The following is a 23,528-nucleotide window of genomic DNA, read 5'->3' as shown; positions in this document are numbered from 1 at the left end:
GGATTTCTGTGGTAACTTCTGAAACTTCTTGGAATATTTTTAACAGTTCTCGAAGTTCAATTTCTAGGTTTATTATTTTTTTCCTTGGTCAAATATGGAGACTTGATAGAGGTTTTCCTCAAGGAATATCGAACCATTAGATGACATGAGAATAAAAGCCTTTTTATTTACATAGTTGTGGTCATGTTGTCCCTCAAATTAAAGTTAGATTATGTCAAATCGAATCAAATCGAGAAAAAAAATAGCACATAAATTTATGTAAAGTGCTCATTTGTTATCCATACAATATTTATTGCATGACAGCCAAAAGTTGCATGCAGATTTATAAGTTCTACGGATCTCGATTTCTATACTTTGCCACCCAAACCATCCGAAGCTACCTGGAGAAAAAAAAATATAACGGTTCTTCTTCTGCTCTTCTTTCTTATTTTTCATGAAATGAGATGTTGCAACTAGCATAACCAATAATTCAAGCATTCTCTTATATTCACTTGCGTTGCAATTTTTTTCCCTAATTGTGTATTTCGTATTATGGAACCATGGTTTTTTTAGGGGTTTTGGTTCAAGTCTTGCATAGTCCAGTTTGTTCCTATTTCTTCCATATGGCTGCTTTTCCATCATTCAGTTGGGTTGACCAATTTGTTCCAACTGTCTTCCTGTTTGTGCCAATTCATCTGCTTTGTCATTTCTTCTAATTCCGGTGTGGCTTGTGGTCCACAGAAGTCTGATGCCCATTTCCCCATTGTTGAGAATTTCTTGCTTTGTTGAGAGTGTTATGAAGTATCTTTGTTTATTCCTAGTGTTGTAATTAATTGAAGTTCACTGAGGGAATCCGAGCAAATGAGCAGTACAAACAAATAATTTGTCCACTTAAACTTCTTAGAGCTTCTCTGATTGCTAAAGTTTATGCTGCGCTTATTGGAGTATAGTCACTTAGTCTTCTTTTAATTTACATAAGCAGTAAATTCCTATTCCACATATTTTGCTCATAGGTTTTACAGATGCTATTGTGAATTCTCGGAATTGCGACACAAGTAGAAGGAATTTTGATTTGTTAAGTCTCTTTTCTTAAATTGAATTTATTGGAGTTAACAGTTTTGGTTTGCTGGCAATACGGAAATTTAGAGCATAGGAGTAATCTTGACTTTTGTATTTTTGGGATAAATTGAAGCATCATGTTTAGACTTTCAATAATGGCTAGTGTTTGGTATTTTCTCCAACACGGTGATCTCATGTTGGCACTCGCTTGAATATTAAATAGATTCTTGAAGTGGTGTTGATTGTATGAAGCCTAAAGCCACTCCAATGCTTGTAATGTGTTCTATTTAAATTGTTCCAATTGTCCTTGGAGGTTTTAAACATGCATTAGGCATGCATTTTATAATCTAAATCAGTTCCTACTATTCCTTACAATATATTGTTATTAGGATTTTAGATTCACTGCCCCACCAAACCCTTGCTAAACTTTTCATTATGTGTATTCCCTTTATAACTTTTTCTGTTTGGTTTTCTATGTGTTTTATCCAGGTTATAAGTGGTTGTCAAAAGTTACTCCTTTAATATGGACACCCATTAAATTTTTTTTATTGATTATTAGGTTAGGTATTTATTCCACTTGTTATAGGTCCTGAAGAAAATATGCCTTGGGTTTTGTTGTGCAATATTCACTCCATGATTTCGCAGCCATATGTTGACTCTGTTTAGGTGGTTTTTAATTATTACTCTATCTCTATTTATATTCTTGGTTCTTGTTATTAATAAATACTAAGTCGTCTGCAAATTGAAAGATTTTTACTTTATCTGTGTTAAAATCGTTTAGTGTAGCCATGTATACCAGTGGTTTTTCCTGTTGTTGGTGATCTTAACACAATTTGCCTGTTTAGTAGAAGACTTTCTGTTAGTTGGATTAATTTTTTGGTAACTCGAAGCTAATCCAGAGAGTTGAGTAAACTATTTATGGAAACATTGTCGAATGCCGCCGATACGTCTAAGAAAACTGCAATTACTTCTATTATTGAAAGCTTGGTATATCTTGGTTGCTAGGTATAAACAACTGTCCAAGGTTCTTTTCCCTTCCTGAAACCATTTTCTAATGCGCCAAATGTGTTGCTTTTTTTCAGTTTATAATCCAGCCTGGCTTGTATTATGGATTCCATTGCTTTTGATATACAGGAGCTTAATGTTATCGGTTTATAGCTGTTGAATTCCTTTGGGTCCTTTCCCTCTTTTAGAAGTGGCATGACTTGATTGATGATTGTTTTTTTCAGTTTGTTGGAACGGTCTTGTCTCCCTCTACTATTCTGTTAAGTATAAAGGTCCATTTTGTTTCCAGATCTGGTCTTAGCCTGGAGCTGTGTCTTTGATCTTTTTTCCTTGTATTATTTTGAGTTCATTTTAGTACTATGTTCTGGACTAACGGTTGCTTACTTTCTTAGAATGTTGACAGTTGACACATAACCTTAAAGTGACGTACTTTTTATAATTCGACAAACGACATCAAATTTATGACAACGAAAACAGTAGAGACGTATGGCGTACTATGTATGGTCTTAGGCAATGAAAGGTGGGACTTGAATCATAACCAGGTAGACAAGGTTATAGTCCTGTTTGTTGTCTCTTTTCTTGGCAAGGTGAATCAAACTTGTGTGACAAGGACAAATACTTTGTCCTAGTAAAGTGTTAATTTTTTCTCAATTTCATTTTATTTCCATGATGGTGCCCTTTACTTCTTAACTGTTTGACGGTTGACAAACAACAAACCACTGAACTTTTTCACTATAACACTAGCTACACACGTTCTGATAAAGTTTCTTTTTTTTTTCAGGTTTCCTCAGTACATTCTGCCAATCTACCCACCCAATATGGTAAGTAAATATTATCTCATTCCCACAGCATATCTCCAAAATCGGTAACTTGTTATGCTATAACGGGCGTCATACAAAAAGAAAGTGAACCATCAGGGTCATCACACTACACTAGAATCTTCAAGCAGTTAAACACGAACGAAATAAACATGTATAATATTATGGCTAATTGTTACTTAAAACGTGTTTGATGCGGTAATTTCACTTTTTATTCGCTTAAGCATTCGTGATCTTTGTAGATCACGCCGATTATCTACTTTTACAGATCAGTTTGTTTAATATGTAGAAACCCTAGCCACGTTAAAAGACGAATAAAACCGGTCATAAATAAAAAATCGGGTGTTGAAGGTGTTGAAGTATAATAATTTACACGCGTCAGTCTGTGCCATGAACTATCCAAAAAACCGTGAACTAGTGCGAAAAACCGCGATCTAACCTAAAATTCGAGCGAAAATCGTTATTTAGAATATGGGTCAATTACCATGATATAAATGTGACACAGGCTGTCGTCACAAGGATGTTACTTAAAATGACGCAATTAAAGACCTCTTTGGTTGTCCTTACGATTTCTACAGAAACTGCTTCATTGATTATGATCCAATCTAGAATAAACATATTCGCTTACCCCGAATGCGCTATTTTGGTCAAAAGAGACATACCCACCTTAAAAAACCAAGTGGACCAAACAAAACAAGAAGTGATCAAAATCAAGGGGCAATTAAATACCAGTGAAACGACTAGGCGAACCTATGCGAATATGGTGGCTGAGACACAAACGCTAAAAGAACAGGTCATCAAAGTAAAAGAAAAGTTGAGAGCAAACCCCTTGAACCACGTCTACAGGTAACCAATAAAACAAAGGAGACTGATCTTATTGAATCGACTTTGCAGGAGCTCAAAGAAACGGAGAGAAAGGCTTATAATGTTTTGGTTTTTTTGGTTCGAGGAACACCAGAGGCCAAAACTAAAGAAGATGAAAGAGTAAGCCGAATTTGTATGCAGAAACTATTAAAACCTTCAGGCTAAAACACCAAGATAGAAACAAAAGTAGACCAATCAGAGTGGTGTTTCGCAACAATATTGGAGCCAGTGAAATTACTTTATGTTATGAACCAATAAGAGATAAAAATGTGTACATTAAATATGAACAAAGCGAAGAGCAGAGAGCCTATATCTTAAAACCGTAATAAAGAAACTTGAAAGGCGTAAAAACGATGGTGAGAGTGACCTGAAAATAAAATACATTTAAAGTAAGCCACTATTATGTAACTATTACTAAAGCAGTCAAAAACAGCCAAAAACACTCAGGCAACCGCTCACAGAGCTAAGCCTAATGTACTGTGACGATATTGGAAACACCGAGAAACCAGCTGATTCTCCGTCATTCCGAAATGACACAAGTGGTACTCTGCACGACATCTTGAAGGTTAAGCGGGAATCTTCCGGGACAGCGTTCTGCCTAGTACCACAGATTTAACTAGCTACGCTCCAGATAAACACTCGCATAGGCAGAAACGTCACCCGAAATGTCGCCCGACTTTTCAAGCCGGTTGACCAACAGCACGTTTTGTTGCGCTCTGTTGCCAAACGTAATAAGACCCGGGCGCCCATACCGATCACCTCGGGCGACCATAAATTTATTACGGCGTACGGCGGTAGGGGTTAAGGATTTAAAGGGGTAGCGGTGAGCCTCTTGTATCGCAGATTTAATTTGAATCATTAATTTAATTTAATTTAATCATTATTGATTAATTTAATCCAGTAATACTTCATTTAAATTGATTTTCACTATTATTTTGTAAATTGCAGTGTTACTTTTTGTTTTGTGGCTTTACTTACGGGTATAGATGAAAATATTAAATTTTTTTATAAAACAAAAATGTGCTGTTATGACCCAAAACGAAAAAAAATGCCTAGTGGCATTTGATGAAATGAGTTTGAAGGAAAACTTAGAGTTTAACAAAAAGTTAGATTTTATAGAGGGTTTTGAGGATTTAGGTCCTTTAGGGAGGAGCAAAAAAATAGCAAACCATGCTCTTGTGTTTTGCATTAAGGGTATTTATTCCAATTGGAAGTTTCCTCTGGCCTATTTTTTTCTCAAAATTTGGTTGTAAAAGATAATTTGAAAGAATTACTTATATATGTAATAACCAGATTAAATGCCATGGGATTTTTTCCTCTTGCCTCAGTTTGTGACCAGGGCAGTAACAACAGAGGATATGTGTAACAAAACGTTTGATTAATGATGAAATGGGTACTAATACTACAGATTTTATTGAAAACATGAACAATTTATTTGATTCTTTGAATAGTAAACGACTCTATTCTAAAAATCCCTTTAACTGCGGTATTAGTACTCAAAACATGCAGGTTTTAAGTACATTGCAAAGGGGCAAATATCTTTTTGAAGCGTTAGAAAAATTGAGTATAGTGAAAAAGAAAAAACAAAGTTAATGATGGTCGACCAAAGTCATATTGAAAATCTAAAAATACCACCATGTAGCACGGAAAAAAGGGGCAATGCAAAACTGTAAATTATTTTAAAATCGAATAAAAATAGGCTCAAAAAAAAGTAAAATAGATTTTTCAAAGATTCGGTTTTTTTCGATTATCCTCACAATCGTTCGAATTAAAAAAAAAATTTTAATGGCATGTTATTGAGCTAAAAATTGCGCAACTTTTTCCCCGATTTTGTCTTTCTCTCTGTCTCTTTTTCCCTCCGTTTAGAAAGTTCTCCGTTGGTGAATGGTGAGCAATTGTCCAATGGTGAGCATGTCTGATGCGCTACACTCAATTTACTTTCTAACGTATCAAAAATGTAATGCAAAATTTTTCTATAGCAAAAATCATATAACTTTTGATGTACATTATCAATAACACCGTGCACATTTTAATGGTATTTGCTGGTAACAGTGTTATTTCGTACAACAAAAGTTTTATTGTTTCCTATACAGCGTGTCTCACGACAACGTTAACAGCGTAGAACTTGGACATTTTTGAAGAAAAAAACCCAAAATGCGGTTTTTATGGGAGACAATGCTATTTCTAAAAATTTATTCAAAACTACCCCTGCGTATTTTACCCCCGAGAAACTACCACAATTTTTTATTTCAAATGGCACCCTCAATTTTTTTTTAATATTTTGACAGCATTTTTCTTTCGAGTATAATGAAAAAAAATCATTACAAAAATGAAGGAAAAAGCATATTTTCATTATATTTTTGAATTAAATTTTTATTTATTTGGGCACTTATTTGATAATAATTAAAAATAACTTATTAAAAAAAAATTGTCAAAAAATTTTGAAGAAAATCTTGAACAAAAAGTCGCTATTTTGATTTTTTTGAGAAATACCTACTGGGGGCAGGAGGAATCAAATAATACAATTTTTCCTCTTCGTTGAAAGATCTTGTATAATGATAATAGTAGTTGTAAAATTAAATTTTATTATAGCTATATATTTGTGTTGGAACAGTTTTATAAGAATTTTCAATTTTATATTATTATCGACCACAAATTTATTATTTAGGATTAGGTATGTACATATACGATATTCTAAAAATTTTTACTTATTTTATAATAGGTGTACGAAGCCATCAATTATTATAATGTAACTGCTTGCAAAAATATAATTATATAAGCTTTAAGTTACATTTTGGTACGGTGTTTTAATTTGTATTTTAACAATGAAATTAAGATAAAAAATAACATAAAAAATTACCATCATCCTTTAGTTTCAGCCATTGCCATCCTCTCCTAAATTTGCTACATAAGGTAAAAACTTAAAAATACCATTGACTTGTTTTGCCGTTTTTTAAAATAGCGAATACTTTTTGAAATAAAAACTAATTACGAAAATTAAATAATTGAGGCGTTTATTTTAAAAACAACTAAGTCCAAAATTTTCGAAAACGCGATTATGGCCTTATCATATAAAAGACACTGAACTCTATCACCCCAAATATTCATTCCTCCTAAAAACATTACTATTATATGTGTCCCAATATTTAGTACTAAAATATTTTTTTCCCGAGAGCATTTTTTTCGTTTTCTATAAAAACAACATTTTGGACTTTATTTTAAGTATATAGTTTAAAGATTATCTTACCTCAGACTAATAATTTATTTTATTAACTATTAAAAAAAAAGTACTACTATCTATATAGGTATATAATGTATCAATCTATATATCTTATCAACCTATAGATTAAAAACAAAAACGAAAAAAAAGTTTTTTTTATTTTCGAATTTATCGTTTAAAAAATGTTAATTATCTTTAATATACCATAAAACTTAAATTATTATAGTTTAAATATTTCGGATATATCCTTTATTGTTTACATAAAAAAATGTCTTATATAAAAAAAATCTTTTTATTAATTATACAGTAAAGAAGCAAAAAAATAAACGAACAGCTTTTTCGCTCGTTTTTATACTTTTCATTTAATTTTTTTTATATTTGTTGCAAAATATAAAACTATCGAATAAAAAAATCGCAAAAAAATTTTCAAGTAAAACAAACCTCTTTAAAAATTCGTCAATTATTATTGTCACAGTACCACAGATTTAAAATGTAAGATCTGTGACAGTACCTACTTAGTCAATAAAATTAATCCCGTCGCGTCGGCGTCGCATCGAGGAAAAAAAAGTGCGTCAGTGGCCGACGAAAGCGATGCTACGATGCGATGATTGAAGCGAAGACCCGGAAGCATACCTACCGACAAAAATTAAAATTTGCAACGCAGGGCCACAATCGGAGCGAAATATCCGTTTTCGGCTGAATCGCGAGCAAGCGGCTGCTTTCTCAGTGGGGACAAATGAAATACATTGGAGTGGTTATCTGGAGCGTAGCTACTTAAATCTGTGCTAGTACCTATATAAGGAGCCCCATCGCCGATAGTAGTCAGTTGTCAGTTCAGTGAAGATTAGTAAAGTTCGGAATATTCGTGCGAAATTTATATAGTTTTAAATAAATACAGTTAAAATAAATATCTCTAGTAGTCGTGAGTGATCGTGTTTTCGTAGTGAATTGTGGAAATAAATTAGTTGACCAATTTCGATTGTTTTAATTTAAACCTAACGAATGAGAAAAACCCTACAGTATGCAAATGCAGGTTCCCTCATGAACAAATCACATGAATTACAGGCCTCTGTGTACCCAAGAATGCTATCTTTTATTTTTGTCACTGAAACTTGGTTACGTAGCAAAATTTCTGATTTAATAGTACTACCACATGACTATATTCTCTCTACAGAGATGTGCATGCACAATACATACACAATGACCTGCATATTTATTAAAAATCACATTAATATTGAAAATGTAAGTGTTTATGCAATTGCGAAAGTGAATATACCAACAACTGTATGCCACAGTTTTAAAATTAAGAATAAGTTGCCAGATATTTACTCTATGGTGCATATTTAAGCCGAAAATAACTTACCAGGAAAACTTAAAACTGATAATTGTGCTAGGTGATATTTTTAATAACAGCAACAACTGCGTAATATTTGGTGACTTTAATTATCCAGAGATACTACAAGTCTTTCTATAGCAAAAACATGCCGAGTAGCAGAGGAATCCCTTGACACATATAAAGGATGGAATTGCAAACAACTACTTACTAACTTACTACCTACCATTCGGTACAGGGGCACACAGGTTTCGCTTCTTGACTTACTTTTCGGCGCAGTTAAAAAACTTATCAGCGAAATCATGTTTGAACCCACCATTCATAAAGTTATCGTGCAGTAATTATGGCAACGATACAGATACAGACATTAAGACTTTGCAAAGTAAAGAGCAATTCTTTAAAGCAACCTATGAGACTATCAAACGCCATATTACATCACACTTCTCAGGGATAGACACAAAATTAATAACAGTGGAAAATGTAGAAGAAGCACTTACAAAAGTCATAGAAAATTGCATATCTTTGGGAGAAATAAACTAAAATCACAAATGAATAAATCACGCAGTCGGTATGAAGATGGCTTGCTGAAAAGAGAGGAGAAAAACTGCTATAAATACATTAACAGAACTTTAATAAGTCACTTGTCTAATATTCATCTAAAAGAATCTTGTCACAGATATTAGTATGGTACCTGAACTCCTCGCAAACCAATACACTACTGAAATTCTACAAAACTTTCCAATGAATTTAGAAGCATTACCAGAATTTAACTCTATGCATATTACTGAAGAATTAGTAGACAAGGCAGTGAATGACATGAAAATTGGCTGACTGCACATGTAACACCAATATACAAGAAAGGCAACAAATTTGAACCACTAAATTATAGGCCAATAAACCTAACATGCTCGCTTAGCGAAATCCTAGAAAAAATCATTACAAACGCTTTAACGTCTTTTGTTCTAGAAAAGCAAATCATCATTGAGAACCAAGTTGTCGTCCTCATTGCTCAACAACAACAAACTTATACTTGCCTGAATGACTGGATACAAGCAATAGGCAAATGACACCCAATAGATATGCTTTATTTAGACCACAGATGTAAATAGCTCCGCACTTTACCGTGCTCCGTGCGTGTGAATGTCATTATTTTCACTTTTATTCCAGCAAAATGGTTCAACTTTTAAAAGAGGTGGTCATGAGGTATCTTGTCAAAAGCTTTTTCGTAGTCTAATTCACAGATGTAAATAGCTCCGCACGGAGCACGGTAAAGTGCGTTTTGAAGAAAAATTGCTTTGCTGGAATAAAAGTGAAAATAATGACATTCACACACATCTAGAACCCTCAGAGTGAAGCTGATTGGATAGCTTTCAGCAGTACTCAGTGGCATTGTTCAGGTTTTAGTACCTTGGACGCGTGCTATTCACATGCTAATGCGGATCTAGATAAAAACTTGAAAACTAATAGCCCAAGTCTTTGCAGATGACATAAAAGTTTACTACAATCCATTGACTGATTTTGACAAATTCGTAGCCGACTTACGAACCGTAGAATCCTGGATGCAAGACTGGCTTATGAAACTCAACACCGACAAATACACTATTCTGCATTTAGGAAAAGGCAATCCACAAATTATTTATAACATTAACAATACGGACATATCAGTTGAAAATTGTGCAAAGAGACTTGGCGGTTGGTGACGGGAAACACATATAGCTTAAATGATGAAAAAAGCTAATTCTCTAATCTACCTTACGTGAAGAGCATTTTGCAATAAATTTGTGGCTTTCATAAGAAAAATGTATGTAATATTTATCAGACCAAAACTTGAATACCTACTGCTATATAATTTGAAATCCTTACTTTGTCAAAGACATAGAGCTCTTGGAAAGAATCCAAAGAAGAGCGACCAGAATTCCTGCTGAGACCAGAAAGATGCCATGAGGATAGATTGAAGCTATTCAATTTAACAACTGTGAAAGAAAGAAAGAAAGAAGACAAAGAGGGGACTTCATAGAAACTTATAAAATCATCCTGGCAGCTATGATGAAACTCTAAAAGTGACATTTAACTTACTAAGCACAGACAGGAACAAAGGGTACTCCACAAAACTCTAAACAGAAAAATGTGCAATCCTGCAAACAAAACACTTCAGAATTTTCAATATAATACTGGTTTAAGATTATTTAAGATTATTTATTTATGGTTTAAGTTATTTTTCTAGTAAAAGCTATAGCAGAACTTTTTGGTTTAATGCCATTTTACTATTATCAAATCATGTCTTATACCTGTCCAAATCCTACTATACTCGAACACAATCTTCTTGTGTTTTGACAAACTCTACACTAAGTTTAAAATAAGCTGCAAAAAGAAGCCCAGCAGAGTTAGAGAGGCAATCTGGCAGGGAGTCAAGGAAGTGCAAAAACAGCAGAGGATCCCATATAACCTCCTTGAAATCTGTCTTATCTTGAAAAGACGAATTCTAAGTTGCTGGACTCTGTCTGTCATATAGGACTTCAAAACACAGTAAGCATGCTCTGCTATTCCAAAAATGATCAGCTTTACGAGCAGCAGTTCATGGTTGACTTTATCAAGTGCTTCTCACAGTTGGTATAAACTACGTCCAATTGATGTTTATTGGAAATAGCTTCAGATCTACCCTTTAGGAATCCATGCCGAAAATTTGCAATTTTGGGCATTAAGAATTCAGTCGGTTCACTACAAAGTAAGGTTTCAAAAATTTGTGCTTATACTTAGGCTTATGGGTCTATAACTTTTAATTTAATTTTTACTTTCATTCTTAAAGACAAGATATCTGGAATTTCTAAAGTTTTAGGAAATTGTCAATGTTTAATATTTAAATTAAATATTTGCCTTATGGGAGCAGTTATAGCAGCAACAGCGCTTAAGTATATATAAGCTATAATGTTATCAGGTCCAGTTGATTTTTTTAATAGTTTTAATGATTTAAGGCTCAGTTGGTAATGAAAAATTAAATGTGCACCACCTAAATCAGAACTTTGTTTGTTTTCAAAAGTAGGAATCTGAACTCCGATTGAAAAAACTTTGAGAAAGCATTTGCTACGTTTACTGGACGTGAGAAGGTACATGTTTCATTCTTCATTTCCCTCGATATTCCATTATTCTTAGATTTCAAATGTATAAATTGCCAAAATGAGATAGGATCAGAGTTTAAATTATTTTCAATATTTTGATTGCTTTGATATTGCTTGATGAAGTTATTTTTTTGCTTTATTTTGTAAATAAGATCAGTAGAATACCAAACAAAAGTCTTGTCAAAAAAAGGATAAATCTGGTCATAAAAACAGTGTAGACTATCATTTACCTCTATTCTTGAGCAGACTTCAAACCAATCACAATCCCTCCCAAGCTGATACAACAGAAGGAAATCACCCTTGGCAAAGTCATATACATAACTTTTTGATATGTATGACTTATGTTTTTCTTTGACTAGTAGCTCAAACGTTAACGCTGTATGATATTGATCCTTCTTTACTAATTGGTCAAGTTATTTACGAATGATTTCCTATTATTCTAAGATGGCGTCTGGCTGCAATTTTGAAAGTTCAAATGCCACGCTCAAACAAACATTGAATCAAGCTAGGAGCGAAAGGAAGGAGACAAAAGAAGAGGACGTTGGATTTCTTATTATTACACATTAGAATATCTTGATGGGAAAACTGCATTTTCCTTTCATAATTTTTGGCTTGTATAACTCTAATTTTTTATCTTTTTTCAGTGGAAGATGACGGTTCTGCGGCAAACGAAATTTTGGACGCGGACGTCCGGGTCGACTGTAACAGTGACGAAATCGTCGTGAATGTCGGCACGAAAACGGGAAGATTTAACGGGATGATTTATCCCAGAGGACTGAGCAAAAACACCCATTGTCTTAGCGAATGGGTGCAACGGAAAGCCCCGATTACATATACCTTACCATTGAGGGGGTGTAATACCATGAGTACTGAACTGGTAAGTTTTTTTATATTTAACAACCTGTATCTCAAATGTTTTACTCTAAAGTTTACACTCTTAGATAGAAACACCATGTATATTATGTGGAGGATAAAATGTTTATTATTCCATGATCAAGTTTGTGATGGTACTATAATATAATTCATAATTATGATGATAATTATAAATAACTGAAAATAACTCGTTAAAAATATATGGGACTTAGTATAACTGAACAGAAAACAAGAAACGCCTGGAGTAGCACGTTGGCTGGAAGCATTGCCAAATTATTAGTGAATTAATTCCGGGGTTGCCAGATTTTTAGTAACATATAGGTGGAGTATCCAATAATGGCAATATCTCAGTTCAATGTGATTCTAAGGTTCGAGATCTCCAGCTCTCATTGCTTATGCATCAACACCTCCTTAAAAACTATTGACTCAATAAGGTCTCTTTTTTACCTTTTTGATAATATTCACTTACTTAAGGGTATTTTTAATAACTGGCCTAATTTAAAACCTGGACAAACATTTTCTTATGCCGACTTTTTGAGACAGGTGAAACAAAATATGCTTGCTCGAGAGTAATTGAAAAAACTTGATAAACTGGAAAAAGATAAACTATTAAAACATGACTACTCTCTTAGTTTAAAAGCCTTATATCCATCTTACAAAACAAACATCAATCATTTTATCAAGACTAAATATTAAACTGGCTGCTCTTAAGAACTTAAATCCCTTTTTTATAAAAGCTCTAAAAGGTTTTGTTAACAATCTGTCATTCTCACAAGACACTGCTGAATTTATTAATATAATATGGACTTGTTGGTAAATTGTTAATGTAAAAAGTTTTCTTAAGGCCAAACACTTACTAGATAAATATCAAGAGCCTTTTACCAAAGAGGTATTAACATCCTTTAATAATGATTCTAAGTTTATTTCCTACATAAAATATTAAATTGGTTAGATACTGGATTTTCTTATAGGTGTCCAAAAAGGGTATCAGCAATGTGGTGTTTGCATAAACCAAATACACCATATTTCTATGATCATCTATTTATGGCAAATTTATGTACAGTCAATGGAAATTTATGAACCAAAAACAATGTTGTCTAAATGGTGTCCGTTGCGCTGTATGCACTCTTCAATCAAATCGAGAACGAAGATTATTGATAACCCGTCCACACATTTCCCTTGATATTAATCTTATTTGCTCCTGGATATTTTGTTTAAATTGATTTGTATCAGCTGGATTATTCTCGTACACCTTACTTTTGAGGTAACCCCATAAGAAATAATCAAGTGGCGACAGGTCCGGGCTCCTAGGAGGCCAGTTAATATTGCCTCTTCTTGAAATGACTTTATTGGGGAATAATTGTTGAACAGCTGCAATTGCCCGATTTGACGTATGGCATGTCGCACCATCCTGCTGAAACCAGGTTTCTAAGTTAAAACCTTGAAACTGTCGGAGAGATAGTGCAAGAAAATCTTGTAACATTGCACAATACCGCTCGGTATTAACGGTAAGTGCCCGTTCATTTTCAAAAAAAAAAACGGCCCAATTATGCCATCAGCAGACCACTACGACCACTTTGAGGTTATGCCGTGGACGTTCGTGTTTTCTGCGAGGATTAACGTTAGACCTGTACCTGCAATTTTGCTTATTTACGTGGCCATTTACATGAAAATTAGCCTCATCACTGAATAAAATGTTATTGAAATCGACGAATCGTTCCATCATTTCATTGACAAATTCTAACCGTGTATTGTAATCCCTCGGTTTTAATTCTTGCACTAACTGTATCTCATATGCATGCAGATGCAAGTCTTTGGTCAAAATGTTATGTAAAGATGATCTTTTGAGAGTAGTCGTCTGACTTCGCTTCGGTACAGATAAGGTTGGATTCTCTCTGACTGATTGACGTACTTAATCGATGTTTTCTGCACTTCTTACGATTAGTGGGCGGCTTGGATTATGAATTTTCACTGTGGATCCAGTAGCTTCAAACATTCTGATCCATTTTCTAATAACATCAGGGCTAGGTGATAATTGAATATCATGTAATTCCAATGATTAATTCTAAATGTAATTCCATGTAATCACAAACCACCAAACGGTGGTTTGTTTTTCTCTGTTTTGACTCCCACCGTAAGTGGCGGCGTTGCCACGTCTGAGATTAAATGCACAAATAAAGTGCTGATACCCTATTTGGACACCTTGTACATACACTGAGTCACAATTAGCTGATTAGCATTACCATATGTCAGTACGCCAGATCTATGAATCAGAAAAAAGGCTAAGGATTCAATTAAATTCTGTCTCTAAGATCTCAATATTATGGGGACATTAATATAAATAGATTCTTTAAATTTTCTGAACATGAACCACAGTCACAAGCTTAGAACAAATTAATCATGTATTGAACAAAATATTAATAGAAGAGTATGATGCTAAAGCTACTACATGAGAATCTCCAGTAGTAACATATTTGACAGGATATTGTTGCTATAAACATCTAAATCCCGATACAAGTATGAACGAATTTGTACAAGTCTTAAATAGGCATATTCAAATGTCTATGAAAGTAAGAACTCACAACAGGACAAAGAAAAGAACCCCTTGGATAACAGATGCAATAATAAAATCAATTGAAACGCGGGACAAATTTTACAAACTTTCCAAAGAACACCCCCAATGGTAAAAACGTTAAACAGCGGTACAGGAGATATAGGAACATAATTCACATATTATTACAAAAATCAAAAAATAAAAAGAACAGCTATTGGAAAATAAAAACAACCCTCGTACATTTTGGAAAACGATAAGAAATGCACTAAATATAGAAAAGAATGAAAATCAAATAGGAGAAATAAAAAATAGCAATGGGAATACTCATAATAAATAATCAAGACAAATCTGAATATTTTAATGAGTTTTTTGTCAACTTGGTAAAAACTCTGGTTGAAAAAATAAAAATTCCAGAACAGAAAACATACTTTTAAAATTTTAATGTAAAATATAGAATACAAAATTCTGCTTTTCTAAAACCCATAGATAAAACTGAATTAAAAAGCAATATACTTAGCTTAAATACTAATAAAGCCCTAGTATTTGACAAGATAACCCCTTTATTAATAATAAAACATTGTTGATTTTCTTCTGAGTCCGTTATTACATATTATTAACCTCTGTTTTACAACCGGTTTATGCCCAATTTATTTTAAAGTTTGTAATGTTAAACCAATTTTTTAAAGCGGAGATAAAAGTAGTTGTACAAACTATCGCCCAATTTCCTTAATTTCACTATTTTCTAAAATGTTTGAAAAACTTCTTCTTAAGTCAAAAATGGTAAACTTTATAAATAAAAACAAAATTTTACTTGAAAATCAATTCGGATTTCGGCAAAATCTAGGAATTGAAGAGGCACTCACCTATGACACAACAACAATTTACTCAAATTTAAACGCATCAAAACCATCTACAGGCATTTTTCTCGATCTGCGAAAAGCCTTTGATACCGTCCATCAGAATTTATTACTCTTTAAAATGAAAGTGTACGGTTTTCGAGGAGTAGTATTACAGTTGCTAAAGAGTTTAACAGTCTAACAGAAACCAAGAAATCGATATACTTTGCCTTAAAGGTCGTATCCAAAGAGTTACTATTGGTACTAGTGAAAGCTCACAAAGAATTGTGGAATATGGAGTCCCCCAAGGAACTGTTTTAGGTCCGGTGCTGTTCATTCTGTACTTAAAAAATTTTCTGGATCATCAGAAGAATTTTGAAATTGTCTCTTTTGCAGACGATAGTGTGTGTCTCATAAATGGTAACACTTGGGAAGAAATAAAGATTAAATGCTTAAAATGGGTTAAAAATTGGCTACACCTAAATGTCTTAAGTTTTAACTGAGAAAAAACAAAAGTCCTATTCTACATAGATTCTCGATCAAAACCACAGTTGGGAAACTTAATAATAGTACACGAAGATGATTGTACAAAAACGCTACCATGCAAATGCGTTAATAACGTTGAAATGGTCCAGAAAATAAAATATCTTGGTATAATTTTGGATGGCCAAATGCCTTTCAAATATCACGCAGAAAATATTATAAGGTCTTATATGAATAAAAGTAATTTAAAGACTATATACTATAGCTTATTTGAGTCTATTCTTCAACATGGCATAATAGCATGGGGAAGCAGTTATGAAACTGCATTAAGTAGCATAGAAAAAGCACAGAAATGGTGTATAAAAACCATTTTATATAAAAACCGCATGTACCCAACAGATTTATTATTTCAAGAGTTTAGTGTTCTTAGGGTAATGCAACCAGACTCTTATTCTATTATGTTTCAAAGTACCCTAAAAAAATAAAATTGCTTAACAAAGAGAATACCAAAAAAATCTAATAGGGTCTCTCAAAAGTGCATTTCTTATATGGCACCTAAAATATTTGATGTAAAGAAAATAATGCACTTCAAAGCAAAGTTTAAAAAAGCCGTAAAAGCCTTTATTTTGAACTTTGATTATAGAAAATTGAAATCGAGTTTTGCATAGAAACCTGTTTTGCCTGTATCCATACCAAATATTTTAGTCGCGTTATGTATTTGTGTCATATTATCTTAGTCGTTTTATGTTCATCAAGATTTTATGTTGCTCTTTAATAAGTACCACCTTAATGGTGTACATATGTTCTTTTTGTAGTTATTTTATTTATACTTGTTATAGTTTAGTTTTTGTTGATTTTAAATTTTTTATTTTTAAAATTATTATTATAGGTTAATTAATAGAATTACTTAAGATAAAAGTTACATAGCACTAATTATTAGAGCAAGAGCGAAGGACGAAGAAACGCTACGCGTTGGCGCACTAGTTGTGTTAGTAGATGTCTTCTTTTCCATAGTTAAGCAATGTCGCAAAACTGTGAACTGTTTATTCATTAAATAATTTGTTTTTTTACTTAGTTGTATTTTCAGCAATTATTGAATGTACTTAAAAAAAATGGATTATGCCTGTAAAAAAAAATAACTTTGGATAAACCTCGTATTGTAGAGGATACTTATAATTTAATAGAATCCTTAAATCGTGGTTCTCTTTTATATCCCTATGAAATAGTAGTAAATGTAGTTCCAACAGCTTACATTACATTTAAGAAACTTATTGACAAACATGAAGATACCTTTCTGGATATATACAATAAAAAATCGTTTTTTTGTGAGTTGTTTTTGAGATACTTCATTAAAAACAAATATTCAGCTTCATTTAAAAATTATCAGACACATTTAAAACATTATATTTTTCTCAACAATTATTGTTCGAAAAGTAATCATAAGTAACCTAGAAAAACTAAGAAAAGGAAACTGCAAACTTTTAATACTTAAGGAAGTTTTTTGAGAGATGAGTAAAAAGAGCATGAGGGCACTAAACACTACATTTAAAGATAATGCATAATCCTCCACTGAGTCTTGCAACACAAAAATTTAAAAAAATATCACGTTAATTTAATTTTTTACACACTTTATAATATCATAAAAATTTGTCACTTATTTTGACAGGCGCAAAACAATACTATTCCTCTTTAATAAAATATGAAGCATTTTTTTCTCATAAAATATGATAAGATACCCTATAAAGAAGTCAACATTTAAAGTTAAATAAATGTAGATAACGTAGGATATTAGAGAAAAAGGCAACAACATCGCAACGCCGCTTCTGGCAAGGTCAAAGGATAAAATTACTAACAATAAATAAAAAGGGCATATTAAGATGCACGAGAAAGTGACTAAACAGGGTCTACACAAACATTAAAATCACATTGCCAGAAGCACTGTGGCTTTTTATGTGTTGTGATGAAAACCCTCTTTGTATATCCCTGATGATGGACATCTTATATGTTCGAAACATGTAGGATAACTGGTTTTTCAAATAAATTTAGTGGAGGATGACCGAAACTATTTTAGTTACCCTTTAAACAAGTTGATTTTTTTAACAATATCCTAAATAAACTTTTAAATTATAAAGTCACAGTTCTCAAAAATGTTTAAAAAAGACAAATTTGGTGTACTATTTAATTTGACAAAAATATATCCTAAATTTTTGTATAAATATGATCGTTTCAACATAAAAATATTATTCTTTAGAAAAGTTGATTTTTTGGTTTGAAATTTCGTTTTCCTGGGAAAAAATTGAACGGGGCGCGACTAAGGGTTCAGTTCATATCTGGCAGCCCTGTTTATACCAGAAACCCTTTATACCTATTAAATATCCCATATCAAACTTCTTTTATTATAAATATTATCATAGTCCTCATATATGGGATATACTGGATATTTTTGAGTCTTATGGTCTGCAACAGCTTATAAATGAGCCTACTAGAGTGACGGAGACCTCAAGCACTCTTATTGATCCTATATTTATCAATAATTTTGACATAGTAAAACAATGTGGAACGATATCTTCAAATGGAATTTCTGACCATAATTTAGTATATGTTAATATGTCTCTTAATATTAAAAAAGCACCTCCTAGAATATTCTCTTTTAGATCATTTAGAAATTTTAATCAACTAAATTTTGAAAATGATCTTTTAAATATGTCGTGGCATCAAATTTTATGGGAAGAGAATTTAGAAAGTAAACTAGAACTTTTCAACCATTTCATTATAGAACTTTTTGATAAACATGCTCCCATAATAGAGGTCCGAGCAACAAAACCAAAAGCTCCCTGGTTAAATGATGACATTCGTCACCTAAAAGTATTGAGAGATAAAAGTTGGCAAAAGTATAGAAAGACTAGATCGGACGCTGACCATTTACTCTATAAAAATATTCGTAACCAGACATTATCTGCCACTAGAGCTGCAAAAAAGAGATATATTATAAATACTTCTCAATTAAATAATACAGCTAAACTCTGGAAAACTCTTCAAGCTTTAAATGTTCGCTCACAAAAAAAACACATTATACCAAGTAACCTCTCAAATCCTAATGAAATTAATAGTTATTTTACATCCTTTTTGCAATCCATATCAAATCCTTCAAATAATCAAATTTTATATTATAACACCCATATATTCAACCCAGAAATAAACTTCAAATTTTCTTTAGCTACAATAGATGAAATACACTCCGCTCTACATAACATCCGAACTAACGCTGTTGGTACAGATCAAATTAATGCAAAAATGCTAAAAATATGTAGCCCTTTAATAGATCATATAATTTTACACATTATTAACACGGCCATAGAGAAGAAACAAGTCCCAACAATCTGGAAAACTGCTCTGGGAATCCCACTACCAAAGACTAGTCAACCCTCCCATTTTTCTGAGTTAAGGATCATAAGTATTCTTCCCACCCTGTCAAAAATTTTTGAGCGAATCCTTTATAACCAAATATTCACTTATTTCACTGTTAATAAAATCCTGCCTGATAATCAATGTGGATTTCGAGAGAATTTTAGTACAGTATCTGCTTTAGCATCTGTGCTTGATGATATATTCAGGGCCTGCGATGAATGCTACATAAATATTTTGGTACTTCTAGACTTCTCCAAGACCTTTGATACTCTGGATCACCGTCTCCTATTAGCTAAGCTAAAATATTATGGGTTCGACGCGGACTCTGTTCAATTAATTAATTCATTTCTAAGCAAACGGTCGCAAAAGGTGGTCTATAACAATATTACGTCGAATGCATTGGATATTCTGTCGGGTGTGCCACAAGGAGCTATTTTATCACCCCTTCTATTTATTATTTACGCTATTGATATACTTCTCGCACCTAAATACTGTAAAACACAAGCATACGCGGATGACACACAAATCTATGTCTCTTTTGATTATAACAAATCGCAAGAAATGGTCGATAAAATAAACGCTGATCTTCAGGTAATTAAAGAATTATCTGCCGAACATAACCTAAATTTAAATTCTGACAAAACTAAACTATTATGTATTGGCAGCAAAATCAAAAGAAACTCTATTAAAAATAACTTAAAATTAAAAATAAATGATACTACATTAAAATTTGTATCCAGCGCAAAAAATCTTGGCTTAATTATCGACGAAGATCTCAGATTTAGTGCACACGTTCAGAATATAACAAGAAAAAGCTTCTGTGCGCTGAAATTATTATATAATAATCGGCACATTCTTAACTACTCGTTGAAAAAAAGTTTATGCGACACATTAGTACTCTCACATTTCAACTATGGTGACTTTATATACGGTCCATGTCTTACTGCTCTCGATAAACAAAAGATACAAAGGGTACAGAACGCATGCTGTCGATTGATATACGGAATTAGGAAGCATGACCATATTACTCATAAAATTGTAGAATCTAACTGGCTAAATATGGAAAGCCGTAGAAAACTACATCTTTCAAATTTTGTGCATAAGCTTCTCAATACCACTAACACCTCGAATACTCTTAAAAATAAATTTCTGCCAAGGACAAGCATGCATGGACAAAATATTAGAAACAAAAACAAATTCTCCATCCCGTTACATAAAACATCTATGTATAAAAGATCCTTTTCATATAATGCAATCACCTTATATAATTCCATACCTGATAATTTAAAATATTTAATATTAACAAATTTAAATACAAAATGCGTTTGTTATTATTTAATCAACAAACTCACCATGAATAAGAAAGGATTTTTTTTTCTTTCTTACTAAAGACAAAAAGACACCTAAAATGAGCATGTTGAGGCAATATTTAATAAAAAAAATAAAGGGGTAAATTAGAAAAAATGGGAGAATAACCAGGAAAAGTGTATCAGACTTGTGTAATAAACCAACCTTATAATATATTTGAAGAATTTATAAACAGGTATTGGCATTGTATGCTGAACTGGACTAGGCTTTGAAATTATTTCAAAATATAACTATCTACTTTTTAAAGAAAATCTCTACCTGCTACTGGATAAAGCTATATTACGGTCTTTTGTATCGCACAGTTTGTCGTTGTGTATAATAATTCTTTAAGTAACTTTTCTTTTCTTTCTACAATATGTGCGTACATTTAAAGAGCTATTCGCTAATAAGTTGCATGATATTGTTTTATTTTCACTTCAAAGGGATTAGGTAGGTTAAGTAAGAGTAGCCACATGGCTAGACTTCGCCTCTCTTATATCTCTATAGAAATGTATGTATAATAATCACAACTGTAAACTATTTGTTTGTTAAATAAAAGACGTTTATTATTATTATATAATGCTTAATAATACCAGCCTACATTGAATGACGTCACGCGCAAGCCCTTTGTTCTTTAAAAGGTGTTGGCTGTACACCCCTTCATTGTTTTATTTGTCGTCTTTTTTATGTCGAGTAATCGAAGGAAGAAAGTCTGTCATTATGAAGATATCTAGTTGTAAATTATAGGGAAATACTAATTTATTGCCATAGTAACAGTATGTAATTAACTGATGAGGGGGTGTCTGGGTAACGACCAACGAGATCTAGATTCTGAGGCTTCCGAGTTTATGCTATATCTGTTTGTGATCGTTCTTTGATAACAGAAGTCATATATCAATAAAAAAACAGTTGTTTACTGCAGTATGGACGCTATTTAAAAAAAAAAGAAAAAATTAAAAGGTAGGTCTTGCGACATATTCTTAAGAGAGTTATTAAGTGTACAAACAAATTTGTACCGATCCTAAGTAAACTTTAAACCTAAAGAGTGAACCTCCCGGCCCACCGATGGTGGTTCATGGGACAATTCGAGCGTGGTGATTGCGGCCTCGGCGCGGCGTTGTTAAACGGGAGAGGAATTTCAAAAAATGTTAAAACTCGTCTGCCTGAAACCGGTCCGAAGTTCAGTGCATTGTGCTTCGAATGCACCGAAGCGCATAGCACAAGAGCTTTTCAGTGTTTTCTTTTTAGTTTGTTTTTTTTTAGTTTAACTTTTAAGGTATCCGTGCGTGGAAACAATTCTCGACGTGGCGTTGTGGTTCTGCCCTATTCAATTTGTTTTTTTCTTTTAAACAATAAGAGGTTTTGAAACGAACGAATGGAAACGTGAAGCAAACCGCACTTAGGGCACAGAAGTTCTGTGACTGATATTTGCAGAATAGTTTGATTTGTACCGGGTGGCCAACTAAGAATGGACGTCGACGATATCTCAGGCCCTAATAATCGGAACGCATTGAAAAAAAAACTGGCCCAAAAAAAAAGCTGGAAATTAATTTGAAAAAATCCTATTCTATATTTAAAACTAAAGTCACTCTTGAAAAAATTATCTTGAAATAACTGTAATTATTTTTATTTAAATCTAATGTAACAACATTGAGATATGAACACCTTAATCTTATTTTCAAATGTATGCTTGTCTTAAAATTTAAAGTAAATCTTATTTTAAATCAAAATAAATTTGTAATGGTTCAAGAACAAGCTATATTTAACATTAGGGAAAATATTGCAGTTAAATCAACTGTAAGTTCCTGTTATTATAATTACATATATTGTTCTCACAAATGTATTTTCAGTGCCTTCACACAAATATTTATTTTTCTTAAATCAAGAATTAAATTTTTTCAAGCGGGAATAATTTACCTTTCTTGAAATGCACAACAGATTAATTAAATTATATCTTCATTATCTGCAAGATGCCAAATTATTTCACCCGATATTTGCTATACTTGGATCCAGTTAAAGGATTATTAGAAACATCACGTGGTAGCACTTGCTTCGAACTTCGACCAAAGGCAGAAGCGAGTAAATTTCATTTAGGCTCGATTCGATAGCTTCTCATTTTTTTCTTCAAATTGTTTTTTTTTAATGATATGCCTTAAACGTAGTTTGTGATTTCCACGAGTGTTATTATTTTGATCCCATCAATGCAATTTCTCCGTTTACATTATTCTGGTTCTCTGTTCAAAGTGCTTAGTGATCCATACATCGGTGTCGGGTACACGTTGCATGGCTGCGATTGCTATCAATTAAAATGGAGGATATTTTAATTGTGTTTTATATACAGGGTGTCCCGAAATTACATGGCAATATTTTACCAGCCGCATCTTTGCCTAAAAATAAGACAAAAACTTTATATACAGGAAGCTTGAAAAGTGAATCGTTTTCATAGTACAGGGTGTTTTATACTTCCTATTGAAGATGGTTTTTTGTTAATATTTTCGAAACGCCTGGTCGTTATTTTTCTAAATTTTTATCGTATACTACTGTTACTGTTACTAACTGATTTTATACCATTTTATGCTAAAATGTATACAGGGTCGATTAAAATTGATGGTCACCAAAGATAAAAATGTCAT

At 32.6% G+C, this 23,528-nt stretch overlaps 1 protein-coding gene across 1 annotated transcript in view; it reads left to right on the top strand.

Moving 5' to 3' along the window:
• LOC126739513 (cuticlin-4) overlaps positions 1-23,528 on the top strand; it is a 105,921-nt gene that overhangs the window by 13,293 nt on the left and 69,100 nt on the right. Inside the window, exons 3-4 of the mRNA XM_050445252.1 lie at positions 2,825-2,864; positions 12,039-12,271. Coding sequence (XP_050301209.1) covers positions 2,825-2,864; positions 12,039-12,271 — 273 coding nt within the window. The remainder of the gene's footprint in view (positions 1-2,824; positions 2,865-12,038; positions 12,272-23,528) is intronic.

Source organism: Anthonomus grandis, chromosome 8 (assembly GCF_022605725.1).
Source record: "Anthonomus grandis grandis chromosome 8, icAntGran1.3, whole genome shotgun sequence".
NCBI lineage: Eukaryota > Metazoa > Arthropoda > Insecta > Coleoptera > Curculionidae > Anthonomus > Anthonomus grandis.
The sequence above is the reverse complement of the archived record's forward strand: the minus strand, read 5'-3'. Positions and strand labels throughout refer to the sequence as shown.